The 24,161-nt window shown below is 47.6% G+C and overlaps 1 protein-coding gene across 1 annotated transcript; it reads left to right on the top strand.

Annotated features, from left to right (window-relative positions):
• Positions 1-3,607: 3,607 nt before the first annotated feature.
• Positions 3,608-22,347, top strand: RILPL2 (Rab interacting lysosomal protein like 2). The gene is made up of 4 exons (XM_080821486.1): positions 3,608-4,373; positions 11,251-11,402; positions 17,884-17,997; positions 21,801-22,347. The coding sequence occupies exons 1-4, from the start codon at positions 4,044-4,046 to the stop codon at positions 21,829-21,831; spliced, it is 627 nt and encodes a 208-aa protein (XP_080677612.1). The 5' UTR covers positions 3,608-4,043; the 3' UTR covers positions 21,832-22,347.
• Positions 22,348-24,161: the final 1,814 nt, after the last annotated feature.

The following is a 24,161-nucleotide window of genomic DNA, read 5'->3' as shown; positions in this document are numbered from 1 at the left end:
TGAAAGTTAAGATTATTAACACTTCATTATAATAGCCAAAAATAGACGACATCCGCAACAGGTAATTTTCATGCATTATCTCATCTAACCTTCACACCGTTCTTGGGAAATACTTTTACTTTTCCCAGCTTGCACTGAGGAAATGGGGATTTGGAGAGATTACGGAACTTGCTCAAATTTCCATACCAGCAAGTAGCAATGGTGAGGTTCAACTCAAAGACTGCCTGATTGAACAGCCCAGTTGACTCCAACACTCCAGACTTCGCATGTAGTAGATGCTCTTCTATGGATTTGCCTGTTCTGGACATCTCATAGAGAAAGTATCATACAATAGGAGGTCTTTTGTGACCGGCTTGACTTAGCATTACTTCCCAGTAACGAGTTATGACATCTGTGAAATGTTATCTATGAGAGAAGCTCATTAGAGACTGCGCCGAAGGTTTTTAAGGGAGATTGTCATGCAGGCACCTTCTGCCTAGTGCCTAGCAAAATTCCATATTCCCAGGAGGAAAGCCGGTAAGCTATGTTGTTTGCATAAACAGTTTAGACACACTGAGCTACTCCTATCAGTTGGGGTGGTGGAACCCTCCCCAAACACAAATTCCCAGATCCTAGCCAAGGGCCAAGCTTGGAAGCAGGGTTTTGAAATGATAGTATTCCTGGGCCTGCTCTATTAACGGTTTTATGCACAGGTCTTGGTAGAGATTGTGCTGATCTGTAGATCATCTGAAAACGTAAGATGGAGAATATTGCCATCTTAACTATACTATTACAATTTTTGAACACGTGGTGTCTTCCCATTTATTTACATCTTAATTCCTCTCAATGATATTTTGTAGTTTTCAGTGGGCAAGTCTTGTTCTTCTTTTGCTCCATTTATTTCTAAGTATTTATACTTTTCGATGTCCTTTTTTTTTTAAGGATTTTATTTATTTATTTGACAGACAGAGATCACAAGTAAGCAGAGAGGCAGGCAGAGAGAGAGAAGGGGAAGCAGGCTCCCCGCTGAGCAGAGAGCCCGACGCAGGACTCGATCCCAGGACCCTGGGATCATGACCTGAGCCGAAAGCAGAGGCTTTAACCCACTGAGCCACCCAGGTTCCCTTTCGATGTCCTTTTAAGTGGAACCATTTTCTTAATTTCATTTTCAGCTTATTTCTTGCGAATGTATAGAATGCAGTTAGCTTTTTTTTTTTTCTAAGATTTTATTAATTTGAGAGAGAGAAGGAGGATGAACAAGAGGAAGGGCAGAGGGAGAAGCAGACTCCCCACTGAGCAGGGAGCCTGATGCAGGGCTCGATCCCAGGACCCTGATTCCAGGACCCCAAGATCACAACCTGAGCCAAAGGCAGCCTCTTAACCAACTGACCACCCAGGCAGGCCACAATTGGTTTTTGTATCTTGTATCCTGCAACCTTGAGCTGTTTAATAGTTGTGTGTGTGTGTAATCTTTAGCCTGTTAATACAGCGGATTACACTGATTGTCTTTTCTGAACCAACCTTGCATCCCTGGAATAAACCTTACTTGGTCATGATATATAGTTTTTCTGTAGTGCTAAATTCTGTTTACTAGTATCTTGCTAAGGATTTTGGATCTATTTTTACTTTGCCTATTTCTTAATCAGGTTATTTGGGTTTTTTTTTTTTTTAAATCATTGCATTGTAGGAGATACATATGTAGCTCTCATAATATGTATATGTATATTCATTCTGGTTATTAACCCCTTATTGCATATGACTTGCAAATATAGTCACTCATTCTGTAGGGTGCCTTTTCACTCTGCTAATTGTGTTCTTGGATGCACAAGTTTTTTAAAGTGTTTTTTTTTAAATTTTATTCATTTATTTATTTGACACAGAGAGAGAGAGAGAGATCACAAGTAAGCAGAGCAGCAGGCAGAGAGAGAGAGAGGGGAAAGCAGACTCCCCACCAAGCAGAGAGCCTGATCCCAGGACCCTGAGATCATGACCCGAGCCGAAGGCAGAGGCTTAACCCCACTGAGTCACCCAGGTGCCCCTTAGATGTACAAGTTTTAAATGTTGATGTAGTCCCGTTTATCTATTTTTTTCCTTTGTTGCCTGTGCTTTTGAAGAAATCATTGCTAAATCCAGTGACATAAAGCTTTCCCCCTATATTTTCTTCTAGAAGTTTTATAGCTTTATGTTTTAGATCTGTTTTGAGTTAATTTTTCTATATGGTGTAAGGCAAGGGTCCACCTTCACACATTTACGTGTGGGTATCCAATTTTTCTAACATTTGTTGAAAAGACTGTCCTTTCCACAAAGAATGGTCTTGACATCCTTGTTGAAAATTATTTGACCATATTTGCAAGGGTTTATTTCTGAGCACTCTATCCTATTCCTTCACTCCATTTTTTTTTTTTTTAATTTCATTTATTTGACAGTCAGAGACACAGCAGGAAAGGGAGCACAACCAGGGGGAGAGGGAGAGGGAGCAGCAGGCCTCCTGTGGATCAGGGAGCCTGATGCTGGTCTTAATCCCAGGAACCTGGGACCAGGACCCTAGCCTAAGGCAGACCCTTAACTGACTGAGTCACCAAGGTGTCCCTCCTTCATTCCTTTCTATGGTAATATAATATTCCATTGTGTGGATATACCATATTATATTTCTGGCAAGCCCAACATTTTCTCTCACTTAATCACTGGGTGTAGTTACAATTGTGGTTTATGGATTACTGACCCCTTGCCCAGAAGCCTGGTTTTGATCATTAGAACATTGTGCCCTCTGAAAATGGTGTCTATTTTGTTTGCTTGCGTTGCTTTTTGTTCATTTCCTCCTTGGCCGCTCAACATTGGTCTGCTAGAACCTCAGTGTAGAGAAGCTAGAGGCCCTTTACCACAAAGAAAGCAGCAGTATACTCCTGGGAAAAAAGACAAGCTCCATTGCTAAAGTTTCTGCCTGTGACTATTACAAATTTCTAATCAAACCTAAAAAAGCTCGTTTTCTAATCCCCCCTGCCAATAGTCTTACTAATACCCTATCCACCGAATGCTTTCCAATTTTCCAAGCAGAGCGTGATTTTTGTCTTGTTTCTTACTCCTTCCAGCCCAGCCCACGTGCCACGCGTGCCCCACACAAGTCGAATGTTTGCTGGAGGACAGAATGACCCGCTAACATGTTTCTGAGTACTTCCTTAGTACTTTCGTCACACGCATGGTCTCATGACCTTATCTTAATACGGTCCTGCAGCAACGTTACCGCGGCGGAGCTGTTATTCACTGAGCAGGAAATTGTGGGTTAATTTTGCCAAGGCAGCCACGCGGAGTCCGGGGCGGAGCCCGGGAATCCGCAGAGGGCACAGCCCAGGGACTCTCCATTTTATTGAAAGTCAGATGCCGCAGATCCCGGCGACGGTGGGCCCGGGAGTTCTGTGCAACCCGGGTCTCTTGGCTCCCACGCGCAGACACTAACAGCTGTCCTCTGTTTTACCGCAGGCTTCTGAAAATACCCCCAAACAGAGACCCGGATCTTCCTCCACGTAGAATGCAAATTCTATGGCTGAAAAGCATGAGCACAGAAAGGAAAAAGTTGTGTGCTTTTTACCCTCTCTCCCAGACTTGCGGTGGAAACTCCGCCCCCGTCTCCATGGAAACCCGGCGGCGGCGGCGGCGGCGGCTGTCACCAGGGGCGGGGCTCAGGCGGCCGCCCCTCCCCCACCCGGTTGGCAACACCTCCCAGCCGGGAGCAATCGCGGTCACCCCTTAATCTCTCCGTTCCTCTTCTCGGCTGTCCTCCCTTTCTGTTGTCTTCTCGTGCCCCAAACCACATCCTGGGGGCCGCCCCCCCTGCGATGTCCTCAGCGGGGCCGGTGCACCCCGCGTCTGGGCCTGGAAGCCCGAGAGCGCGGCCTTTCTGCCCCGGGCCCACCCCTCGGCTGCGCTGATTGGCCGCTCCTGGGCCATCCCCCAGCCCGGGGCAGGCAGGGTCTCAGCCCCGCGGAAAGTTTTCCGCGCGGGGAGGAAGTTAGAAGTTTGGGGTTTCTGAGAAAGCAGCTCCTGTGGCCGCGGGGGTCTGGGTGGCCATGGAGGAGCCCCCTTTGCGAGAGGAGGAGGAAGAAGAGGAGGGCGAAGGGGACGAGGCTGGGCCCGAGGGGGCTTTGGGCAAGAGCCCCTTCCAGCTGACCGCCGAGGACGTATATGACATCTCCTACGTGATGGGCCGCGAGCTGATGGCCCTGGGCAGCGACCCCCGGGTGACACAGCTGCAGTTCAAGATCGTCCGCGTCCTGGAGATGCTGGAGACGCTGGTGAATGAGGGTAACCTGACGGTGGAGGAGCTGAGGATGGAGAGGGACAACCTCAGGAAGGAGGTGGAGGGGCTGCGGACGGAGGGCTCGGCGGCCGGCCGGGAGGTGAGTGCGGGCAGGCAGGGCGCTGCGGCAGCAGCCTGGGCTGCGTGGGAGGGGAGCATCCAGCCCTCGGATGAGAAACGCTCTCAGAGTTACATTTATCGAGCGCTTGCTAGGTGCCGGGCCCTGTGCTGTGTTTGCTCTGAATCAGGGGCTTCGGGCCTTTTTGACTTGACCTAGCTCTCTGCCCTGAAACCACCAGGAGTGTTGGTTAAAGCACAGATTTCTGGGCTCTGGCCCCAGGAGTTTCTGATTCAGCAGGACCACCAAAAGATGGCCGTGAGAATGTTCTGAGCACCTTTATTCAGAATTGTGCCAAACCAGAACAAGGGCAACCGAAGAATGGATTTTAAAATAGTGTGATCCCACAATGGAATGCTACACAGCAGTGAAAAAGACCAGAATGCTAACACACACAAGCGTGTGCGTGACTCTCACAGACATTACACTAAGGGACAGGATCCAGGCACAAAAGGGAGCCTACTATAGATCTATGTGAAATTCAAGAACAGGCAAAATTATCTCTATTTGTAGAAGACAGATTGATGGTAGCCCCAGTTGGGGGGGGGGGATATGGGAGCTTATCTGGGTGTGATTACATGGGTGTGTACTTATGTTAAAAATCATCAAGAAGCGCCTAGGTAGCTCAGTCCATTAACTGCAAGACTCTTGGTTTTGGCAAATAACTAATTAAAAAAAACCACACACACAAGGAAGTGAAGAGATATTTTTTTAAAAATCACCAGGCTATAATCTCAAGATTAGTGCATGTATGTTATGCCTCCATTTGACAAAATACCCGTTATATCACTTTCCAATATTGATGAAACAAAAGTTTTAAGAAATAATTTGTCTTAACTCACCCTTATTAAAGATGATGCACAATCACACTTGCATCTTCTTTTTTTTTAAGGTTTTGTTTGTTTGTTAGAGAGAGAGAGTGTGTGCATGAACACACAAGCAGGGGGGAGCAGCAGGCAGAGGGAGAAGCAGGCTCCCCCCTGAGCAGGTAGCCAGACCTGGGGCTCCACCCCAGGACCCTGGGATCATGACCTGAGCTGAAAGCAGACATTTAACCGACCGAGCCACACAGGCGTCCCTTTACTTGCCTATTCTATTTTAAATTCTTGTTACACTTGATTAAATCAATATGACTTACTAATGGCTCTCCAGCCATACTTAAAAAAAAAAAAAAAGCTGTTCTAAGTGGACTATCTCATTTAGTCCTCTTACTATCAGTATACCCGTTTTACAGAAATGGAGGCATAGGACAGTTAAGAAATTTACCAGAGGATTACTGCAAGTAAGAGGTCCAGGCAGGATTTAAACTCAGAGATGCCAGTCTTCACCACTGCACACGGTACAGACATTCGACCTTATTTGTTGGAATGACATTTGATGAATGATCGCACCGTGCTGGACCCTGGGGCCGCAGAGGTAAATTAGACGGGGACTCTGCCCTCCCAGAGCTCCCGTCAAATGGGAGAAGTAAAGTACCCCTCCTCCAGAACCGCAGTACAAGATCACAAACCGAGAAGCGTCCCAAGAAAGGGCAAGTGAAAAAAGAGTTGCTGACATTCGCAGGGAAAAAAGTGAAGGTTTCTGGTCACTTCCCTGCTAGTTATTTTAGGTTCATTTGTCCCCGTTGACGACTGTGCTTGTATACATTTCTACTTTACTGTCCATCATAAGAGATAGTTGAGTATTATGATGCATAGCCTGGCTTTTGAGACTCAGGAGAAGTTAAGTGACTTGCTCAGGATGGCTCTGCTCACATTCTGAGCTCATCCCTGCCACCTCCAAGCCCAGGAAGAAGGATATGGAGGGATCCGCACCACGGACCGTGTACCGTGTGCTCTGGACCTGGGTGATTTCCTGTGTGGGGCACAGCGGACAGGCTTTATAAGCCTGCAGTGAGATGGCATTTTCCTCCCAAACCGCAGTGTTAAGAATAGGGGCGGGGAAAGCAGCAGAGAGAATGAATTTGTTTAGCACCACTAGGCAGTTCGTAAAAATACACCTTATTGTTTTTTTCTGGGTTTTTTAATTTTTAAGTTATTTTTAATTGCGGTAAAGTACACATAAAATTTACCACCCCAGCCATTTTTAAGTGCACACTTAAGTGTCATTAAGTACATTCACCTGGTTGTGCAACCATCCCTCTCCATTTCTGCCCAAATTCTTTTCATCTTGCAAAACTGAAAACCCTGTCCCCAGTAAACACCAGCTCCGTACTCCCCCTCCCCCGTCCATGTTCTATCTCTATGAACTTGCCTCTTCCAGGCACTTCATATAAGTAGAATTATATGGTATTTGCCCTTCTGTCACTGGCTTATTTCATTTAACATAATGTCTTCAGGGTTAATCCACATTGTGGTGTGTATCAGAATTTCCTTCCCTTTAGCAGCTGGATAGTATTCCATTGTGTAGATCTCGGTTTATCCATTCACCTGTCGATGGACACCTGGGTTGCTTCCGCCTTTTGGCTAGTGTGAATAATGCGGCCGTGAACATGGCTATATACTGGGGTTCCCGGGTGGCTCAAGTCCATTCAGCGTCCAACTCTTGACTTGGGCTCAGGTCACAATCCTGGGTTCTGGCGTCCAGGCCTGAGTTGGGCTCCCTACTCAGTAGAGAGTCTGCTTGAGGATTCTCTCTCTCTCCCTCTGCCCCTCCCCCTGCTTGCCCGTACATGCTCTCTTTCTCTCTCCCAAAAAATAAATAAGTCTTTAAAAAAAAAATGGGTGTATACAGATCTCTTCAAGTCCCTGCTTTCAATGCTTTGGGGTGTATAGTTAGAAGTGGAATTGCTAGATCCTAGGATAATTCTATTTTTAATTTGTTAAGGCTCTGCCATGTGGTTTTCCATAGTGAGTGTACCATCTTACATCCCCGCCAGCAGTACCCAAGAATTCCAACTTTCCTACCTCCCTACCAACATTTGTTCTATTCTGTTTTGTCTGTTTACAGTAGCCACTCGAATGGGTGTGAAGTATTTTTGGTTCCTTTCTTTTTTAAGATTTTATTTATTTATCTATTTTGAGAGAGAAACAGGGGTCATGAGTGGGCGGAGGGGCAGAGGGAGAGAGAGAATCCCAAGCAGACTCCACGCTGACCACAGAGCCCAACCGGGGCTCTGTCTCATGACCCTGAGATCATGACCTGAACCAAAAACAAGAGTTGGATGCCCAACTGACGTGAGCCACTCAGGCGTCCCTTTCCTTCCTTAAAAAAAAAGAAAAATTTAAAGATTTTAAAAATTTATTTATTTGAGAGAGAGAGGGAGAGAGAGACAGCATGAGTCAGGGGAAGGGGCAGAGGGAGAGGGCAGAGAGCAGACTCCCCGCTGAGCAGGGAGCCCAATGCAGGGCTCCATCCCAGGACCCCGGGATCGTGACCCGAGCCGAAGGCAGGCGCCCAACCGACTGAGCCACCCAGGTGCCCCTCTTTTTAAAAAAAAATTTAAGTTCCAAATTCAAAAGGTGCAAAAGCATTTGCCTTGAAAAATCGACCTCCCCACTTCTTTCCACCCCCAGCTGCCCACTTGCCCTCCCTGGAAAAAATTTAAATGATCAGTTTCTTGTGTATCCTTCCAGAGATACTTCATGGAAACAGAAGCAGATATGAACATATGTTTCCACTTTTTTACACAAATGGTATGATAACATATACCCATTTCTGCCTTTTGTGTATTTTCACTTAACATGCCATGAAAGGTGAATTAAAGCAGGACAGAGAGAGCTTCCTCGTCTTTTAATGAGGAAAACTTCCATTGTATGGTATTATCAATTGTTCTGCTGAGGGTTCTTAATCTGAAGTTCTGGGATGCTCGAGGGAATCATTGATTCTAATCCAAGAGGTCCATGTCCTTGCATGGGAAAAAATTATATTTTCATTTTCATTAACTTCCAGCTGAAATGTGTCAACATTTCACACATGTGAAATGTTGTCTATATTTGTGAATATAGACAACAAACTACAGTAATATTAGCAATGCCTGTGACGATCACCGATGGAAATCACAGATATTTTCATGTCCCATTACAGTGTCATTTACATCTCAAAGTTTCCTTTTTGTTCAGTATTTCACCAGACCTGCGTCTAGCTCACTTTATTTAATAAAGAGGCAGGTATATTAATCATGAATTTGTTTTTAGAAGATTTTGATGAGCGTTATGTCTTCTTAGTTGGTCTCCTTATAATTTTGTGCCTTTCATTTTATACATTTTAACACATTGTTTGGAGGAGGCGCCGCGTGGGCTTTCCCAGGCTGCCAAAAGGGTCCGTGGCACAAAAAAGGTTACGATTCTCTGCTTTAACCAGTCTCCCACCAAAAGACGTTTATGTTCCGACCATTTACTCTTAGCACATGCAACACTGAAACTATTTGGCTCCTGAGGGAGAGTGTCTTGAGGAAATGGAGGCACCGGATCAAAGGGAAAGCAGCATCTGAAATTCAGATAACATGTCGTTAAATTACACTTCTCGGAGCCAAGGAGGCTCATGCCTCCGCAATCAGCACCGGTGCCCGGGGGGTGTTCAAACACCCTGATCCGGGTCAGTCTGATAGCAGGAACGTGCTCACTGTTACTACTATCTCTTTATACTGTGTCTTGTTCTCTCCATCAGCTGCACAACATTCTGGTGTGGTTCTGCCTTAGTTTTTCCTTAACTGGGCTACTGTTCATGGACATGTAGGTTGTTTTCAAACAGTTGCTTAAATTTTAGTTAGAAAACATTTCAATCCTATGAAAAAGTTGCAGGAAAAGCACAATGAACACCTGTATACCTTTCACCGGGATTCAGGTGTTGTCTTCAGTTTTGTGTGTGTGTAGTGTGTAGTATGTCTTAGAAGATACACACCAAAGTGTATATATACGCACACAAAACACATATATGGGTATGTATGTATGCATATACAGAAACAGTATGTGTATATATTATATTTCCACTACTAGTTTTCTTTAATGATCTGAGCAGACATTATGTAAGTTGCAGGATTAGTTGACAATTAGGATCTGGGGCGCCTGGGTGGCTCAGTTGGTTGAGCGTCTGCCTTTGGCTCAGGTCATGATCTGAGGGTCCTGAGATCGAGCCCCGCATCTGGCTCCTTGCTTAGCCGGGAGCCTGTTTCTCCTTCTGCCTGCCACTCCCTGGCTTGTGCTCTCTCTCTCTCTGTCAAATAAATAAATAAAATCTTTAAACAAACCAAAAAAAATTAGGGTCCTTTACCCTGAATACTTCAGTGAGTATCCCACAAGACATACTATTGCACAGCAAGTAAATGACCAAACTCAGAGGGAAAAAGTGACAGGATACAAAGACCTAATATATTGCCCCTATGCAAAATGCACAATAATGTCCTTTACGGCATCCTTTTTCTGGTGCAGGACCCAGTCCCAGGTTACACACTACCTTTGGCTGACACATCTCTTCAGTCACCTGAGGAACACTTCCTCAGCTTTTCCTTGTCTTTTTATGACCTCGACATTTTTTAAGATTGTGGATGGGTTGGTAGAGTGTCCTTCGATTTGGGTTTGTTCTGAGGTGTCATGGGTGGATCCAAGTGATATGTGTTGTGTTTAGCGGGAACAGCCCTGAAGCGATGCTGTGTCACAGTCCTTGTTATCAGGAGGCACTTGTCTCCGTTGGTCATTATTGGTGATGTCAACTTGTAGCCCTTGGTTAATGTGGTGTCTGCAAGATTTCTGCACTGTATAGGGGCCTTTATTCCTCCTTGTAATTCATAAGTACTTGTGGGAAAATACTTTGAAACTGTGGAAAATACTCTGTTCCCCGACAAGCTTTCACCCAAAAGTTTTTAGATCCATTCATTAGTTTTCCCTGAGCCAATCATTACAAAGTTGGTTAAAAAACGATGTTTTTGTTTTTGTTTTTTTCTGGTGAAGATTTTATTTTTAAGTCATCTCTACACCGACCATGGGGCTTAAGCCCACAACTCCAAGCTACGGACTGAGCCCGCCAGGCACCCCAAAAGGATGATTGTTCCACTCTCTCGTCTTCTACACGCATTAATTGGTCTTCTGCTGTAAAGCACAGATTCCCCTCTTCTTTCCCTGTTTGAGTCAGAGTTCTCCAGGGAAGCAGAACCAATAGTGGATACAGCTATCCATATGAAGAGGAGAGATATTTGAGGCCTTGGCTCGTACGTGTACGGAGGCTGAGACAGCCTTCCTTCTGCAAGCTAGAGAACCAGGAAGTCTTAACTGGGCCGGGGGGCCGGCAGTGTAAGTCCCAGCCTGGGACCAAAAGCCCAGGGACCAGGAGTGTCGAAGTCTGAGGGCCCAAGAAGGAGGCTGTCCCCCATCAACAGACAGAGCTCAGAATTTACCCTCATTCCTCCTTTTGTTCTATTCAGGCCCTCAGTGGATTGGACGATGCCCGCCCACCCATCGGGGAGGGCCGTCTGCTCTTCTCAGTGCATCGGTCCAAAGGCTCATGTCTTCCAGAAACACCTTCATAGACACACCATGAAATAATGTTTAACCAGCTAGCTGGGCAATCCTTAGCCCAGCCAAGCAGACACAAAAAATTAACCATCACATTCCCATTAATTAACTAATTTAAATTTTTAAATTTTAAGTACGAACTCCTGAATTCTCTTTTTATTCAAAGGGTGATTGTTATTATTCATTCTGATACTCAGCTTGTTCTCAGTCTGGCCAGTGGGAGCTCCTTTGGACTGTCGTTCTGATACGCCTCCATCCCTTACACCAGGGAACATTCCAGGTTCATCTCGAAGTTTCCCTGGTCCAGCCCTGGCATCGGACATTCCCCCAAGGAGCCCTGGTTCTTTTCTTAGGAAAATGGTACTTAGAACTCTTGCTTCTTTACCATTCGCCAACGTCTTTCCTTACAGGTAGACCTGGGACCGGACAAAATGGTGGTTGACCTGACAGATCCCAACCGACCCCGCTTCACTCTCCAGGAGCTGCGGGACGTGCTCCAGGAGCGCAACAAGCTCAAGTCGCAGCTGCTGGTGGTGCAGGAGGAGCTGCAGTGCTACAAGAGGTGGGGCTGGGCTGCCCCGGGCACCCCACACCGCCAGGCCGGCCCTGCCCGCAGCTCCTTGACGCGCTCTTTGTCCCTCGGTTCGCGCGGCCAGTTTATGGAGACCTGCTCGGTGCCAGGCCCTGTTCCTGGCCCCGGGCTGTAGCAGTGAACAAAACAGAGGCAGTCCGTGCTAGTCTAGGGGGAAGACAGGCAAGTGACAAGGAAGTCTGAGATGGACAAGCAGGGTAGTGGTGGTAAGTGCTCCAAAGACTGGAAGCCAAGGTGACGGGGTGCCTGGGGGGCGCAGTCGGTTGGGCGTCCAGTCTTCATCTCATTTTGGCTCGGGTCATCATCTCGGGGTTGTGGGAGCGGGCCCTGTGTCACACTCCTTGCTGGGTGTGCAGCCTGCTCGAGATGCTCTCTCTCCCTCTCCTTCTGCCCCTCCTCCCTCCTCTTTCTCTCTCTCTCTCTCTCCTTCTCTAAACAAAACAAAAAAAAAAAAGGGGGCGCCTTGGTGGCTCAGAGGGTTAAGCCTCTGCTTTCAGCTCAGGTCATGATCCCAGGGTCCTGGAATCGAGCCCCACATCGGGCTCTCTGCTCAGCGGGGAGCCTGCTTCTCCCTCTCTCTGCCTCTCTGCTTACTTGTGATCTCTGTCAAGCAAATAAATAAAATCTTAAAAAAAAAACACACACAAAAAAACCAAGGTGACATATGGCAGCAAAGGGCTGGGGGCTGGAGGAGGGGCCTGTTTTATTTTTACTTTTATTTTTTTAAAGATTTTATTTATTTATTTATTTGACAGAGATCACAAGTAGGCAGAGAGGCAGGCAGAGAGAGAGAGGGGGAAGCAGGCTCCGTGCTGAGCAGAGAGCCCAATGCGGGGCTCGATCCCAGGACCCTGGGATCATGACCTGAGCCGAAGGCAGAGGCTTTAAGAGGGGCCTGTTTTACATGGGATAGTCAGTGAAGACCCCTCTGAGGCGAATGACAAGAAGCAGCCGACCATGGAAAGATCAGTAGGGCAAGAGAGGAGTGAGAAGCCCTAAGACCCTGAGGGGGGAACCACCGTCTCCATTTTGAGAGACCCAGCATGCTGGAAGCCCAGGTAGACAATGAGAGGTGTGCCTAGTGAGCCCCGGGAAGGATTCTACTTTTATTGTAAGGGTAGTGAGGAGTCACTGGAGAGTTTTAATCAAGGAAATGACAAGATCTGGTTTACTGCTTGCTTTATTTGTGTTTTTTTTTTTTTTTTTTTTTTAAGGAAGCTCCATGCCCAGTGTGGGGCTTGAACTTACTACCCTGAGATTACAAGTCAGAAGCTCTACCGACTGGGCCACCCAGGCGCCCCCGATTTAGTGTTTTAAAAGGTCAAACGCAAGGGGCACCTCGTTGGCTCCGTTGATAGAGCATGCAAGTCTTGATCTCGGGGTCCTGAATTCAAGCCCCCGCATGGGGTGTGGAGCCTACTTTTTTAAAAATGGGGGGAGGTGCGCCTGGGTGGCTCCTTAGGTTAAGCGCCTGCCTTCAGCTCAGGTCATGATCTCAGGGTCCTGGGATTGAGCCCCACATCAGGCTCCCTGCTCAGCAGGGAGTCTGTTCCTCCCTCTCACTCTACCCGCCGCTCCCCCTTGTTCCTGTTCTCTATCAAATAAATAAAATCTTTTTCTAAAAAAAGGGGGCACCTGGGTGGCAAAATCAGTTAAGCATCCGATTCTAGTTTTGGCTCAGGTCTGGTCTCAGGGTCCTGGAATCGAGCCCAGGGTCGGGCTCTGAGCTTAATTTTTTTTTTTAAGATTTTATTTATTTATTTGACAGTGAGAGACACAGCGAGAGAGGGAACACACGCAGGGGGAGTGGGGGAGGGAGAAGCAGGCACCCCACTGAGCAGGGAGCCGGACACGGGGCTCGATTCCAGGACCCTGGGATCATGACCCGAGCTGAAGGCAGACGCTTAACAACTGAGCCACCAAGGTGCCCCTGGGCTCTGAGCTTAGCAGGGAATCTGCTTCAGGATTCTCCCTCTCCCCCTCCCCCTGCTCACTAGACGTGTGCATGCTTTCTCTCTCTCTCACAAATAAATAAATAAATCTTTAAAATAAAATATCAATGTGGTAGCTTGATAACTGAACTACTTGGTTAGATAAGACCATGTCCTTGTTCTTTAGAAATACACACTGAAGTACTCAGAGATAAGGGCTAGGATGTCTCCAGCTTACTCTCAGGTGGTTCAGGAAGAAAACAGATACGTGGATGGATGGGTAGGTGGGTGGGCGGATGGACAGATAGATGGATAGGCAGGTAGGTAGGTAGGCAAATAGATAGATATGCAGAGAAACAATTGGGGGGGGGGGTCTGGGTAAAGAGTATGTGGGAATTCCTCATACTAATCTTAAAATTTTTCTGTAAAATTGAAATTAGATAACAATTAAAAGCTGAAAAAGATGGGGCGCCTAGGTGGCTCAAGTGGGTTAAGCCTCTGCCTTCAGCTCAGACCATGATCCCAGAGTCCTGGGATCGAGCCCCGCATTGGGCTCTCTGCTCGGCAGGGAGCCTGCTTCCCCCTCTCTCTCTGCCTGCCTCTCTGCCTACTTGTGATCTCTGTCAAATAAACAAATAAAATCTTAAAAAAAAAAAAAAAAAGCTGAAAAAGATCACAGTACGGGCACCCGGCTGGCTTAGTCGGTGGAGCACGCAGCTCTTGGTCGCAGGGTCATAAGTTCGAGCCCCGTGTTGGGTGTAGAGAATACTTAAAAATAAAATCCTAAAAAAAAAAAAAAATCACAATAACACGTGTAGGGAATAGGTTGTAGGACCTGCAAAAGAGGAAATAGGACGCTGTTGACCTATTGGGTTTGCACTTTGCTGTATCCATTTGCACCCTGTTTTCCAAAATGTTTCCTTTTGTGTAAGTGCTTCTCGAAAAGGGGACTTGGAAGAAAGGAAGGAAGGAAGGGAGGAAAAGAAAGGGGGCTATGTGGTCGAATAATTCCAGGAAACCGTTGAGTTAAAGCAGATTCCCTTAGAGACAGAAGAAGGAAAGCCCAGGAGAATAAAAACTCGGGGCCAGCTAATGTTTGTCACCGCACCCTGCATGCCAGGCGTTCTGCCCAGTGTACTGCAACCATCATTTCCGCTAGTGCTCAGAGCAAGGTGAGCTAAGGTAGTGTCATCTCCAAGGTGTTCTATGGATCATGAAGATCAGGTACCTGCTTGAAGTCCCATAGCTGATGGTGGCAATAGTGAGATGTGACCTCAGACAGCCTGATATCAGAGCCTGTGCATTTAGTTATCATGCCATGTTTGGACTCTGAAAGTTTAGAAGGAAGAAATATGCTGACTCAGGGGCGCCTGGGGGGGCTCAGTCAGTGAAGCGTCTGCCTTCGCTCCGGTCGTGATCTTGGGAGCCCCAGGTCTGGCTCCCTGCTCAGCTGGAAGTCGGCTTCTCCCTCTCCCTCTGCCCCTCCCCCCCGACTCAGGCTCTCTCTCTGTCTCTGTCTCTCAAATAAATAAATAAAATATTGAAAAAATAAATAAATCCATTCAATGTAGGATCCCTGAAGGAGGAGCTGTACAGTAAAAATGTTCTAGCAAGCCAAATCCGAAAGGGCTGAGTTCTGCCAACAGGAATTTAATCACCTTCGTTCTGCTGAGGTTGGAACCATGTTAATGGAAAGACCTGTCTTCCTCTCATTGAATAAGTACTTCAGACACAGGTAGTTAAGGACGGGATCGGCTGAACTGCTGGGTTTTGAGCAGCTTGGTGGCGAATAGAGCGACATGCTTGCTTTCCAGTTTTGAATTCCCGGAGAGCAGCAGCCGTGTCCTTCCCATCTGGTTGAGGACAGCTGATGGCAGGATTCTGTTGACTCACTTGGGTCCTGTATTCTGGAAAAACCCGCACGTCAGCTGAGGTAGTCTCCTAGCAACTGCATCAGTTTCGAGGTCCAAGGTCATACCAGTGGTGGTTTTTCCTTGGGGCAGACGTCGTAGCCTGCTTCCGAAGATGGCCATAGTTCTTCCCGTCCTGCATGCCCTCTGCAGTGAGCCTTTTCTACCCCCTCAAGAGGCAGAGTCTTATTTTTCTTTCTTCTTGAGTCTGGGCAGCCCGGCGACTTGCTTTGGCCGATGGAATGTGGTGGAAGCGATGCTGTTTGGCTTCTGAGGTCAGGGGAGGCCTGTTGCAGCTTCCGTTTTGGTCCTCGTGGAATGCTTGAGATCACAGTACTATGAGCAAGCCCAGGGTAGTACCATGGAGACGTCACACAAAGAACAGAGGGGCCCCAGCAGACGGTCCCAGCTGTGCCCAGCCCCCACATGACCCATAAGCAATGGAGCCACCATGAGAAGCCATAGATCTTCATTGTTTAAAATCACTATGGCTGGGGCGCCTGGGTGGCTCAGCGGGTTAAAGCCTCTGCCTTCGGCTCAGGTCATGATCTCAGGGTCCTGGGATTGAGCCCCGCATCGGGCTCTCTGCTCGGCCGGGAGCCTGCTTCCCTTCCTCTCTCTCTGCCTGTCTCTCTGCCTACTTGTGATCTCTGTCTGTCAAATAAATAAATAAAATCTTTTAAAAATGAAGATAAAAAATAAAAAAATAAAAAAATCACTATGGCTTTAGGGTTTATGTAACAATAGATAATAGAAAAGGGGGGTTATTAATAATAAATTAATGATGCATTAATACTGTCATAAATATGTAAATAATAATATTAAATAATAAGAACTCTCTCTTTGCAAAGGAGAGAGAAGGATGAAGCCTGCTGTCTCGCAGAGATGTCTCAGTCTGCGGGGCTGCGAAAACGAGATACCATAGACTGGGTGATTCAAACAATAAACATGTTTTTCTCGCAATTCTGGAGGCTAGAAGTCCAAGATCAGGGTGCCAGCGGGTTCATTCTGACTCTTCGTGGCTTCTTGCACATGGCAAAGAGAGGAAGCCCTCAGACATCTCCTCTGACAAGGGCTCCAACCCAACCATGGGGCCCCCACCCTCTTGACCTCATCCAAGCTTAATTGTCTCCCAAAGGCCCCATCTCTCAATACCATTACACTGGGGCTTGGGGCTTCAACACTTGGATTCTGGGAGACACGATCCGGTCTGTAGGAAGGGGCAGCACCACAGGTATAAATGAACCAGCCGATGCCACAACAAGAGACCTAAGTGCGGTTAATAAGCAGTGTATGAAGCATTGCGCACACTGCCACATTGCGCTGTGGTCAGCCTTCTTTTGGTTGCAAGTGACAGAAATCCAATTCAAACTAGCTCAAGTGCAAAAGGGAATTTATTAACCCACGTAGCTGGCGGGGATCTTGCGACTGCTTGCACAAATAAAGAAAAAAACCTGCAGCTACGTCCTCTTTCTTTCCTCCTTGTTTCTCCATGTTGGCCTCATTGTCTTGTGTTGTAGACACACCTTCTAGGAATCTTAGAAAACGTGGCTGCTGGCAGTCCCAGCGGGACAGGTGAGAGAGCACAGCTTTCTTCCAGCTTCTGCACATTAAGTCCGGGGAAATACTCTGGTCGTCTTTAAGTCAGCTGACCCCAATAGCTTATCAATCAATACAAATTGAACTCTTATTACCATCTGACTTACTATAGCTTTTATTTTACTTAATTTATTTGTTTAATTTTTAAAAGATTTTATTTGTTTATGTGAGAGGGAGAGAGCACAAGTGGGAGGGGAGGGGCAGAGGGAGAGGCAGAAGCAGACTCTTTGCTCAGCTGGGAGCCCAAGGTGGCGCTCAACCCGAGGACCCCAAGATCATGACCTGAGTTAAAGGCAGACACTTAAGTGACTGAGCCACCCAGGCGCCCCAACTGATCTGTTTATTGACTGCTTCTTTCCCCAATGGAAAAACATAAATTTGCATGATAGGAGATAATTTCATCTGTTTTGTTCACTGCTCTAATGTCAGGTGCTATGTATTATCTCACTTAATTACTTGATCCTGGGAGGCAGTTAATCTTATTGTTCTCATTTTCCTTTAAAGATTTTATTTATTTATTTATTTGTCAGAAAGAGAGAGAGAGGGAGAGAGAGCGCATGCACAAGCAGGAGGAGTGGCAGGCAGAGGGAGAAGCAGGCTCCCCACTGAGCAAGGAGCCTGATGTGGGGCTCGATCCCAGGGCCCTGAGCTGAAGGCAGACACTTAACTGACTGAGCCGTCCAGACGTCCCTCTTACTATCCTCATTTTATTGACGAGAAAAATCAAGGCTTAAGTTAGAGAATTGATACGTGGCCATATTCCTAGAAAGTGGAGAAGCTTGAAGTACTAGCCAATGCATTTAGACAAGAGAAAGAAAGAAGAGGTATCAACATGGGAAAGGTGGGGGGAAGATTCTCCTTATTAGAAGCAGAATCTCTCTGGTTCTAGCTTTCAATGATACTAGTATAATAATAATAATAATAATAATTATTATTAAGACTCTTTACTTTCAGAGCGGCACAGACAGGTCTGCAGTAAAACAAGCCTTTTATTCGTCCCCTTTTCCCCAGTGGTCTGATTCCACCAAGAGAAGGTGCAGGAGGAAGAAGAGAAAAAGACGCCCTTGTCGCCAGGACCAGCAAGGCCGGCAGTAACAAGGAGGAGAAGACAATCATAAGGAAGCTGTGAGTTATTTGCTGCCCCATTGCCACTGAATCGTTGCCGAGGGAAGGAGTGGAGGCCGGAGGAGACTGGCCAGCTACCCTGGGTGGGGACGTCCTGGTTGGTGGTGCTACGGCTGATAGGAAAATTCGGGGCTGGACTATCGTGAGATCTGTTAGGCAGTAGTCTAAGCACTTGACCTATATTAATTCATAGACTCTTCACAGTGACCCTGTGCGGTAGGAACGGCCACATCTCCATTCTACAGGTGGAGAAACAGATACTAGGGGGCAAAGTAATTTGCCTGAGGTCACCCAGATGGTAAAGAGTAAAGTCAGGATTTGAACCCGAGAAGTCCAGATTCTACACTACTGCCTCCCTGTGATAGAATAATACTACAACAACAACAAAAACAACGAGAATTATTAGAGTTTAAGGGGGATTCATGGGGGCTTGGCTCAGTTGGAGGAACATGTGACTCTTGATCTGGGGTCATGAGTTAGAGACCCACGTTGATTGTGGAATTACTTAAAAAGGGGCAGGGGCGGCTGATTCATTACCTCTCTTACCTCCAACTTCTTTTTTTTTTTTTAAGATTTTATTTATTTAGTTGAGAGAGAGAGAAACAGCACAAGTGGGGGGAAGGGCAGAGGGAGAGAGAGGAGGCTATGCGGGTAGCCCAATGCGGGGCTTGATCCCAGGACTCCGGGATCATGACCCCTGCTGAAGGCAGAACCTTAATTGACTAAGGCACTGACCCGCTCTTACTTCCAACTTTAGGGGACCCTGTGTCTCCCATCGTTGGGACACATAACGTGATTTCCTTTGAATACGTCCTTCGTGTTTATGCTCCCTTGTTAATCCCTCATTTCTTCGGGTGCTAAGGCTCAAACCATAGAATGTGGGGTCTTTTTTTTTTTAATTTTTTTATTTATCTGACAGACAGAGATCACAAGTAGGCAGAGAGGCAGGCAGAGAGAGGAGGAAGCATGCTCCCCACGGAGCAGAAAGCCCGCCTGATGTGGGGCTCGATCCCAGGACCCTGGGATCGTGACCTGAGCTGAAGGCAGAGGCTTTAACCCACTGAGCCACCCAGGCACCCAGAATGTGGGTCTTGTTTAAAATTCAGATTCTCGGGGCGCCCAGGTGGCTCAGTGGGTTAAAGCCTCTACCTTCAGCTCAGCCCAGGACCCTGGGATCGAGCCCCGCATCGGGCTTTCTGCTCTGTGGGGAGCCTGCTCCCCCCCACCCTCGCCTGCCTCTCTGCCTACTTATGATCTCTGTCTGTCAAAAAAATAAATAAAATCTTTTTAAAAAATTAAATAAAAATAAAATTCAGATTCTCGGGTGCCAGGGTGGCTCAGTGGGTTAAGCCTCTGCCTTCGGCTCAGGTCGTGATCTCAGGGTCCTGGGATCGAGCCCCGCATCAGGCTCTCTGCTTAGAAGGGAGCCTGTTTCCTCCTCTCTCTCTCTTTCTCTGTCAAACAAATAAACAAAATCTTAAAAAAATAATAAAATAAAATAAAATTCAGATTCTCAGAAGTCAAATCCAGGATAAAGCCCAGAAATCTGGAGTTCTGATAAATTCCATCGGTAACTCTGATGTAGAGAACCCTTGGATTACACTTTGAGAGACGCCTTCTCAGCTGACAAGCGTCAGTACACTGAGGCGCCCCTTTCCCTCTTGCTCCATGAACAGCCCATTTGCCTTGGCTGCTCTGGGAATGTCTGGCCTGGTGACAAGTACCAGCCCCCGACTCCTCGGACAGACTCGGTCAGGGACCTCAAATGCCTGGGGGGGGTGGGACGGGATGGAGGGGGGTGCTGGGTGCCTCAGTGGTTAAGTGCCTGCCTTCAGCTGAGGATCCCAGCATCCTGAGACTGAGCGGAGCCCTGCTTCTCTGCTCTGCAGGGAGATTGCTTCTCCCTCTCCCTCTGCCTGCCACTCCCCCTGCTTGTGTTCTCTCTGTCAAATAAATAAATAAAATATTTTTTAAAAATGCCTATGGGAGGGGCGCCTGTGTGGCTCAGCTGGTTAAGCGGCTGCCTTTGGCTCAGGTCATGATCCTGGAGTCCTGGGATCGAGTCCCGTGGTGGGCTCCTTGCTCGGCAGGGAGTCTGTTACTTCCACTGACCTCTCTCCCCTCATGCTCTTTCTCTCTCAAATAAATGAATAAAATCTTTAAAAAAAAAAAATGCCTGTGGGGGCCAGGCACTTAATGTGGATGAGCGATGGGGGGTGTGGGAGGGACTCTTGCCAGAGTCCTGGCAAGAAACGAATAGCACACTTTAAGGGAGTGACTGAAAAGCTTTAAAGAAGGGACATCTTCCAGATGTGAGCGGGGTTAAGGGAACCAGCAAGGGATAGAGAAGCAGCCCAGTATGGCAATGGGAGTGCAGGACCTATGAGGGAAAGGGAAGGGGGTGGTCGGCAGAGGGACACAGCAACTAGTAAGACCAGGCCTGGTGGGGAGGGAGCCGGGGCATCAGTACACCGCCCCCACCCCTTAGGGCCCCTTAGAGTTTGAGCCTGATACAGCAAAAATAAGCTGTTTGTTCTGTGCACAAGCTAGCCTGAGGTCATGTGTCTAATGAGCATGAGGCCACAATTTCATGGGCAGACGAGCTCATTAATTGAATGAATGAATGAATAGCTAAAATAGAATGAATGAATGAATGAATGGCTTTCTGAGGAAGTAGGTCGTGCTAAGAAGGGTTTGGGGCTTTATCCTGAGGGCAGTGGGGAACCACGGAGGGGTGTGAGGTGAGAAATGACTTAGTCAGCTCTGTAGAGTGACACAGTCATTCTGGCTGTCGTCTGAGTGGATTGCAGGGGGCGGCAGGAGGGCCGTAGTGCTCATCGTGGTGACTTGGACTGGGGCGGTGGCAGTGCAGGAGATGAGGAGTGTCGGGATTAGGAACATATTTGGGGCAGGATGACTAACATATAGCAGATGGGGGGAGGAGCTGAGAACAACTACCGGGGTCCTGGCATGAATGACGAGGTGGGGGTGATGTCACTTCCTGAGACAGGGAACAGGCGGGTGGGGGGGATATGTACAGGCTGAGGGGAGGACGGCTGAGCCCTGATGCCTGGATCCCAACACTAGTCTAGGGCCTGCCCCAGCCATTGTGGGCAGAGCTGCTAACCTCACTCAGTGCTCGGGGGCTTTGCCTCTGACAAGAAGCACCAGCCCCTTTCCCCGTCACTGGCTTTCCAACCCTCCAGCCAGCTCTGGGTCTTTCTCATAGCTGCAGATTGAATTTTGTGATCAACCCCAGAGAGATTTCTTCCTTTTCAAAACTTTGCATAGGTCAGGGGGAAACACTGAACGTTTGGTAATCAACTCTGGGAGGATATCTAGGTTTTCTCCAAGTATTTACATGCCGATCTTTATTCACTCTGAAGATCTGTTTTATAATTGTAGGTAACGTGGATGCTTCCTCCACAATAAAACCTCCTGAAATTAAGAGAGAAAAAAAAAAAAAAAGGCTCAGACACCATTTTTCTGCATAGCCCCGTGCATAAGTGGACTCTGGGTCCAACTCCTTGTTCTGCAACTTACTGTGTGACCCTGGGCCTGTTACTGAACCTTGAAGGACCTCAGTTTGCTAATCTATAAAATAGGGATATTGAGGGCACTGACTTCATTGAGGTGTTATGAGTGTGAAATGAGTTGATGGAAACCCCCTGAACCGTGCCTGCCCCGTCCCCGAGCCCTGAGAAAGTGTTTGAGTCAGTGGCCTGCAAGGGCCTGTCCCCGATTCTGCAGGGTTCTGCGCTCCCTGCTTCATTCCGTCTATACCCTTCTCTCTCTACACCCAGGTTCTCTTTCCGATCGGGGAAGCAGATGTAGACCGAAAGGCACTATTATGAGGTTCTTGGACTCAAGAAGGCGACGCACCAAGACTTCCAAACTCATCTCTCAGTGCCACGCATACTCTCTGCACTTGCTCACCTGTTTTCCCTGAAAGCCACCAAGGAGGAAGGAGGTGAGGCTCTCTCGTGATCATTTTTTCCCCAGGCCGCAGAGCTGGACACCCCTGAAGGCTTGGCTAGGGCCGGGGAAGCGGCACAAAGAAATCAAGACAGCAGAAGGAAAGCAAAGCGAGGCCCACTTCCTGCTGCACACCAGCTGCTGGGGGGAGCCTCCGGCGTGCAGATGTGCGTTCTGCTCGTCTGGTCTCACAGATGACCTGGGTCTTTAGCAGCAGCAAATTTCCTGAGCCCAAAGGGAATGAGGAGGAGAGAATCCAGGAAAAAATGGTATCAACATTCCAGTGATGATTTCACAGATACTTAGCGAACATTCGATTTTGCTAACATTTCTTTACATGATTTTGTATTAAAGTGAAATGACTTTTATACTTTCTCTGAGTGTTTTAGAGTGGTGTCTGGAGTTCTGTGACCTTGTATAAGGTGCTTTAACCTTTCAGAGTCTCGGTTTCCAAATCTGTGAACTGGGTGTGTTCATTTTGCACATTTATATGCTGGTGTATATTTATTTCAGTGACTCTGTGTGATGCACCAGGATTTTGTGTTGCTATGACAGGGGGAAAAAGCGGCAAATTATTATTATTATTTTTAAAGATTTTATTTATTTGACAGAGAGAGAAAGACAATGAAAGCACAAGCAGGGGGAGGGGCAGGCAGAGGGGGAAGCAGACTCCCCACTGATCAAAGAGCCCGAAGCGGGGCTTGATCCCAGGACCCTGGGATCATGACCCTGGGATCATGACTTAACTGACTGAGCCCCCCAGTTATCCCTTATTATTATTTTTTAAAGATTTATTTATGTATTTGAGCAAGAAAGCATGAGCAGGGGTAGGGGCAGAGGGAGAGAGAGGGAATCCCAAGCAGACTCCCCACTGAGCATGGAGCCTGAAGTGGGGCTCGATCCCACAACCCTGAGATCATGACCTGAGCCGAAATCAAGTCAGGTGCTTAACCGACTGAGCCACCCAGGTACCCCTATTATTATCGTTATTATTTTTTGGACAAAAGTTCCCGACTAACCAAAGCATCTTTTTTTTAAAGATTGATTTATTTTAGAGAGGGAGAGAGAAAGAGTGAGCATGGTGGGGAGGGGCAAAGGGAGAGAGAGAATCTTAAGCAGACTCTGCACCCAGTGTAGACCTTGACACGGGGCTTGATCCCACAACCCGATGACCATGACCTGAGCTGAAACCAAGAGTCGGATGCTCAACGGACTGCACCACCCAAGCCACGCCCCCACCAAAAACCAGACCATCTTGAGAAAGAAGAACAAAGCTGGAGGTATCACAATCCTAGGTTTCAAGATAGACCACCAAGCTACAGGGATCAAAACAGTCTGGTACCAGCACAGATCAACAGAACAGAAGATAGCCCAGAAATAAACTCACACTTACCTGGTCCGTAATCTATGATGAAGGAGGCAAAAATCTACAATGGGAAAAAGACAGTCTTTTCAACAAACGGGGCGAGGAAAAGGGGACAAATTATAACATTAAGATGCTATGGATTTTAAGGCTCGTCCTGACTTCAAAGATGTTAAAATGTTGGAGGGGGATGCATTTAGGATTCAGTGAAATAGTCTGGAGAGAACGGATGGCTGCACTTTGCAAAGAAATGAACGGACCTGCTGAACATGTCCTGTGAGCTAGTCGTGCTAGTGACTGGCCCTGGCTTCCTGAATGTTCCACCGGCTGTGTTGAACAGCTCGGGGAGGTGGGGACCAGCACTCACCCACCGGTGTACAGATTCAGAAAGTGAAACTCGGAGAGATGAAAGTGCATGAGGTCACGGAGCTAGGAAGTGGCTGCCCCAGATGCACAGGCGGGGCTGATTCTAAGGCCTGGGTTCCCCTCTGCAACATCCAACGTGTCCCTCTTCTCCAAAAAGCACTGATGTTAGTGAATGCATGTCTTGCCTGCCTCATTTGGAGGACCTTTTGCCTACAGCCTTGCCGTACATCTGTGGGATGGGTGTCATCATTTCCCGTGGATACCCAAGGTGACAGCACAGTGGGGCTGAGAGATTTGTCCAGGGTCCAAGCTCCAAAGGGGTAGAAGTTGGACCCAAACCCAGAGGTGAACTCCACAGCCCGGGCTTCCCCCTCTCTGCCTCCCGAGAAACACAGGCCCTGCAGGGACCAGTCCAGAGCCTTCGATCAGGGGCTCCTGATTTCTGACCCCAGGTCATGCT

This window comes from Martes martes, assembly GCF_963455335.1.
Source record: "Martes martes genome assembly, chromosome: 13".
Taxonomy (NCBI): Eukaryota; Metazoa; Chordata; class Mammalia; order Carnivora; family Mustelidae; genus Martes; species Martes martes.
This window is presented reverse-complemented; position numbering and strand designations above follow the sequence as displayed.

What these genes read in the sequence shown, in the direction of transcription:
- RILPL2 (XM_080821486.1), top strand. Translation starts at nt 4,044, where the DNA reads ATGGAGGAGCCCCCTTTGCGAGAGGAGGAGGAAGAAGAGGAGGGCGAA. An exon ending in GCTCGGCGGCCGGCCGGGAG is followed by an intron (nt 4,374 to 11,250) that starts GTGAGTGCGGGC and finishes CTTTCCTTACAG; the next exon opens with GTAGACCTGGGACCGGACAA. An exon ending in AAGACAATCATAAGGAAGCT is followed by an intron (nt 17,998 to 21,800) that starts GTGAGTTATTTG and finishes CTCTACACCCAG; the next exon opens with GTTCTCTTTCCGATCGGGGA.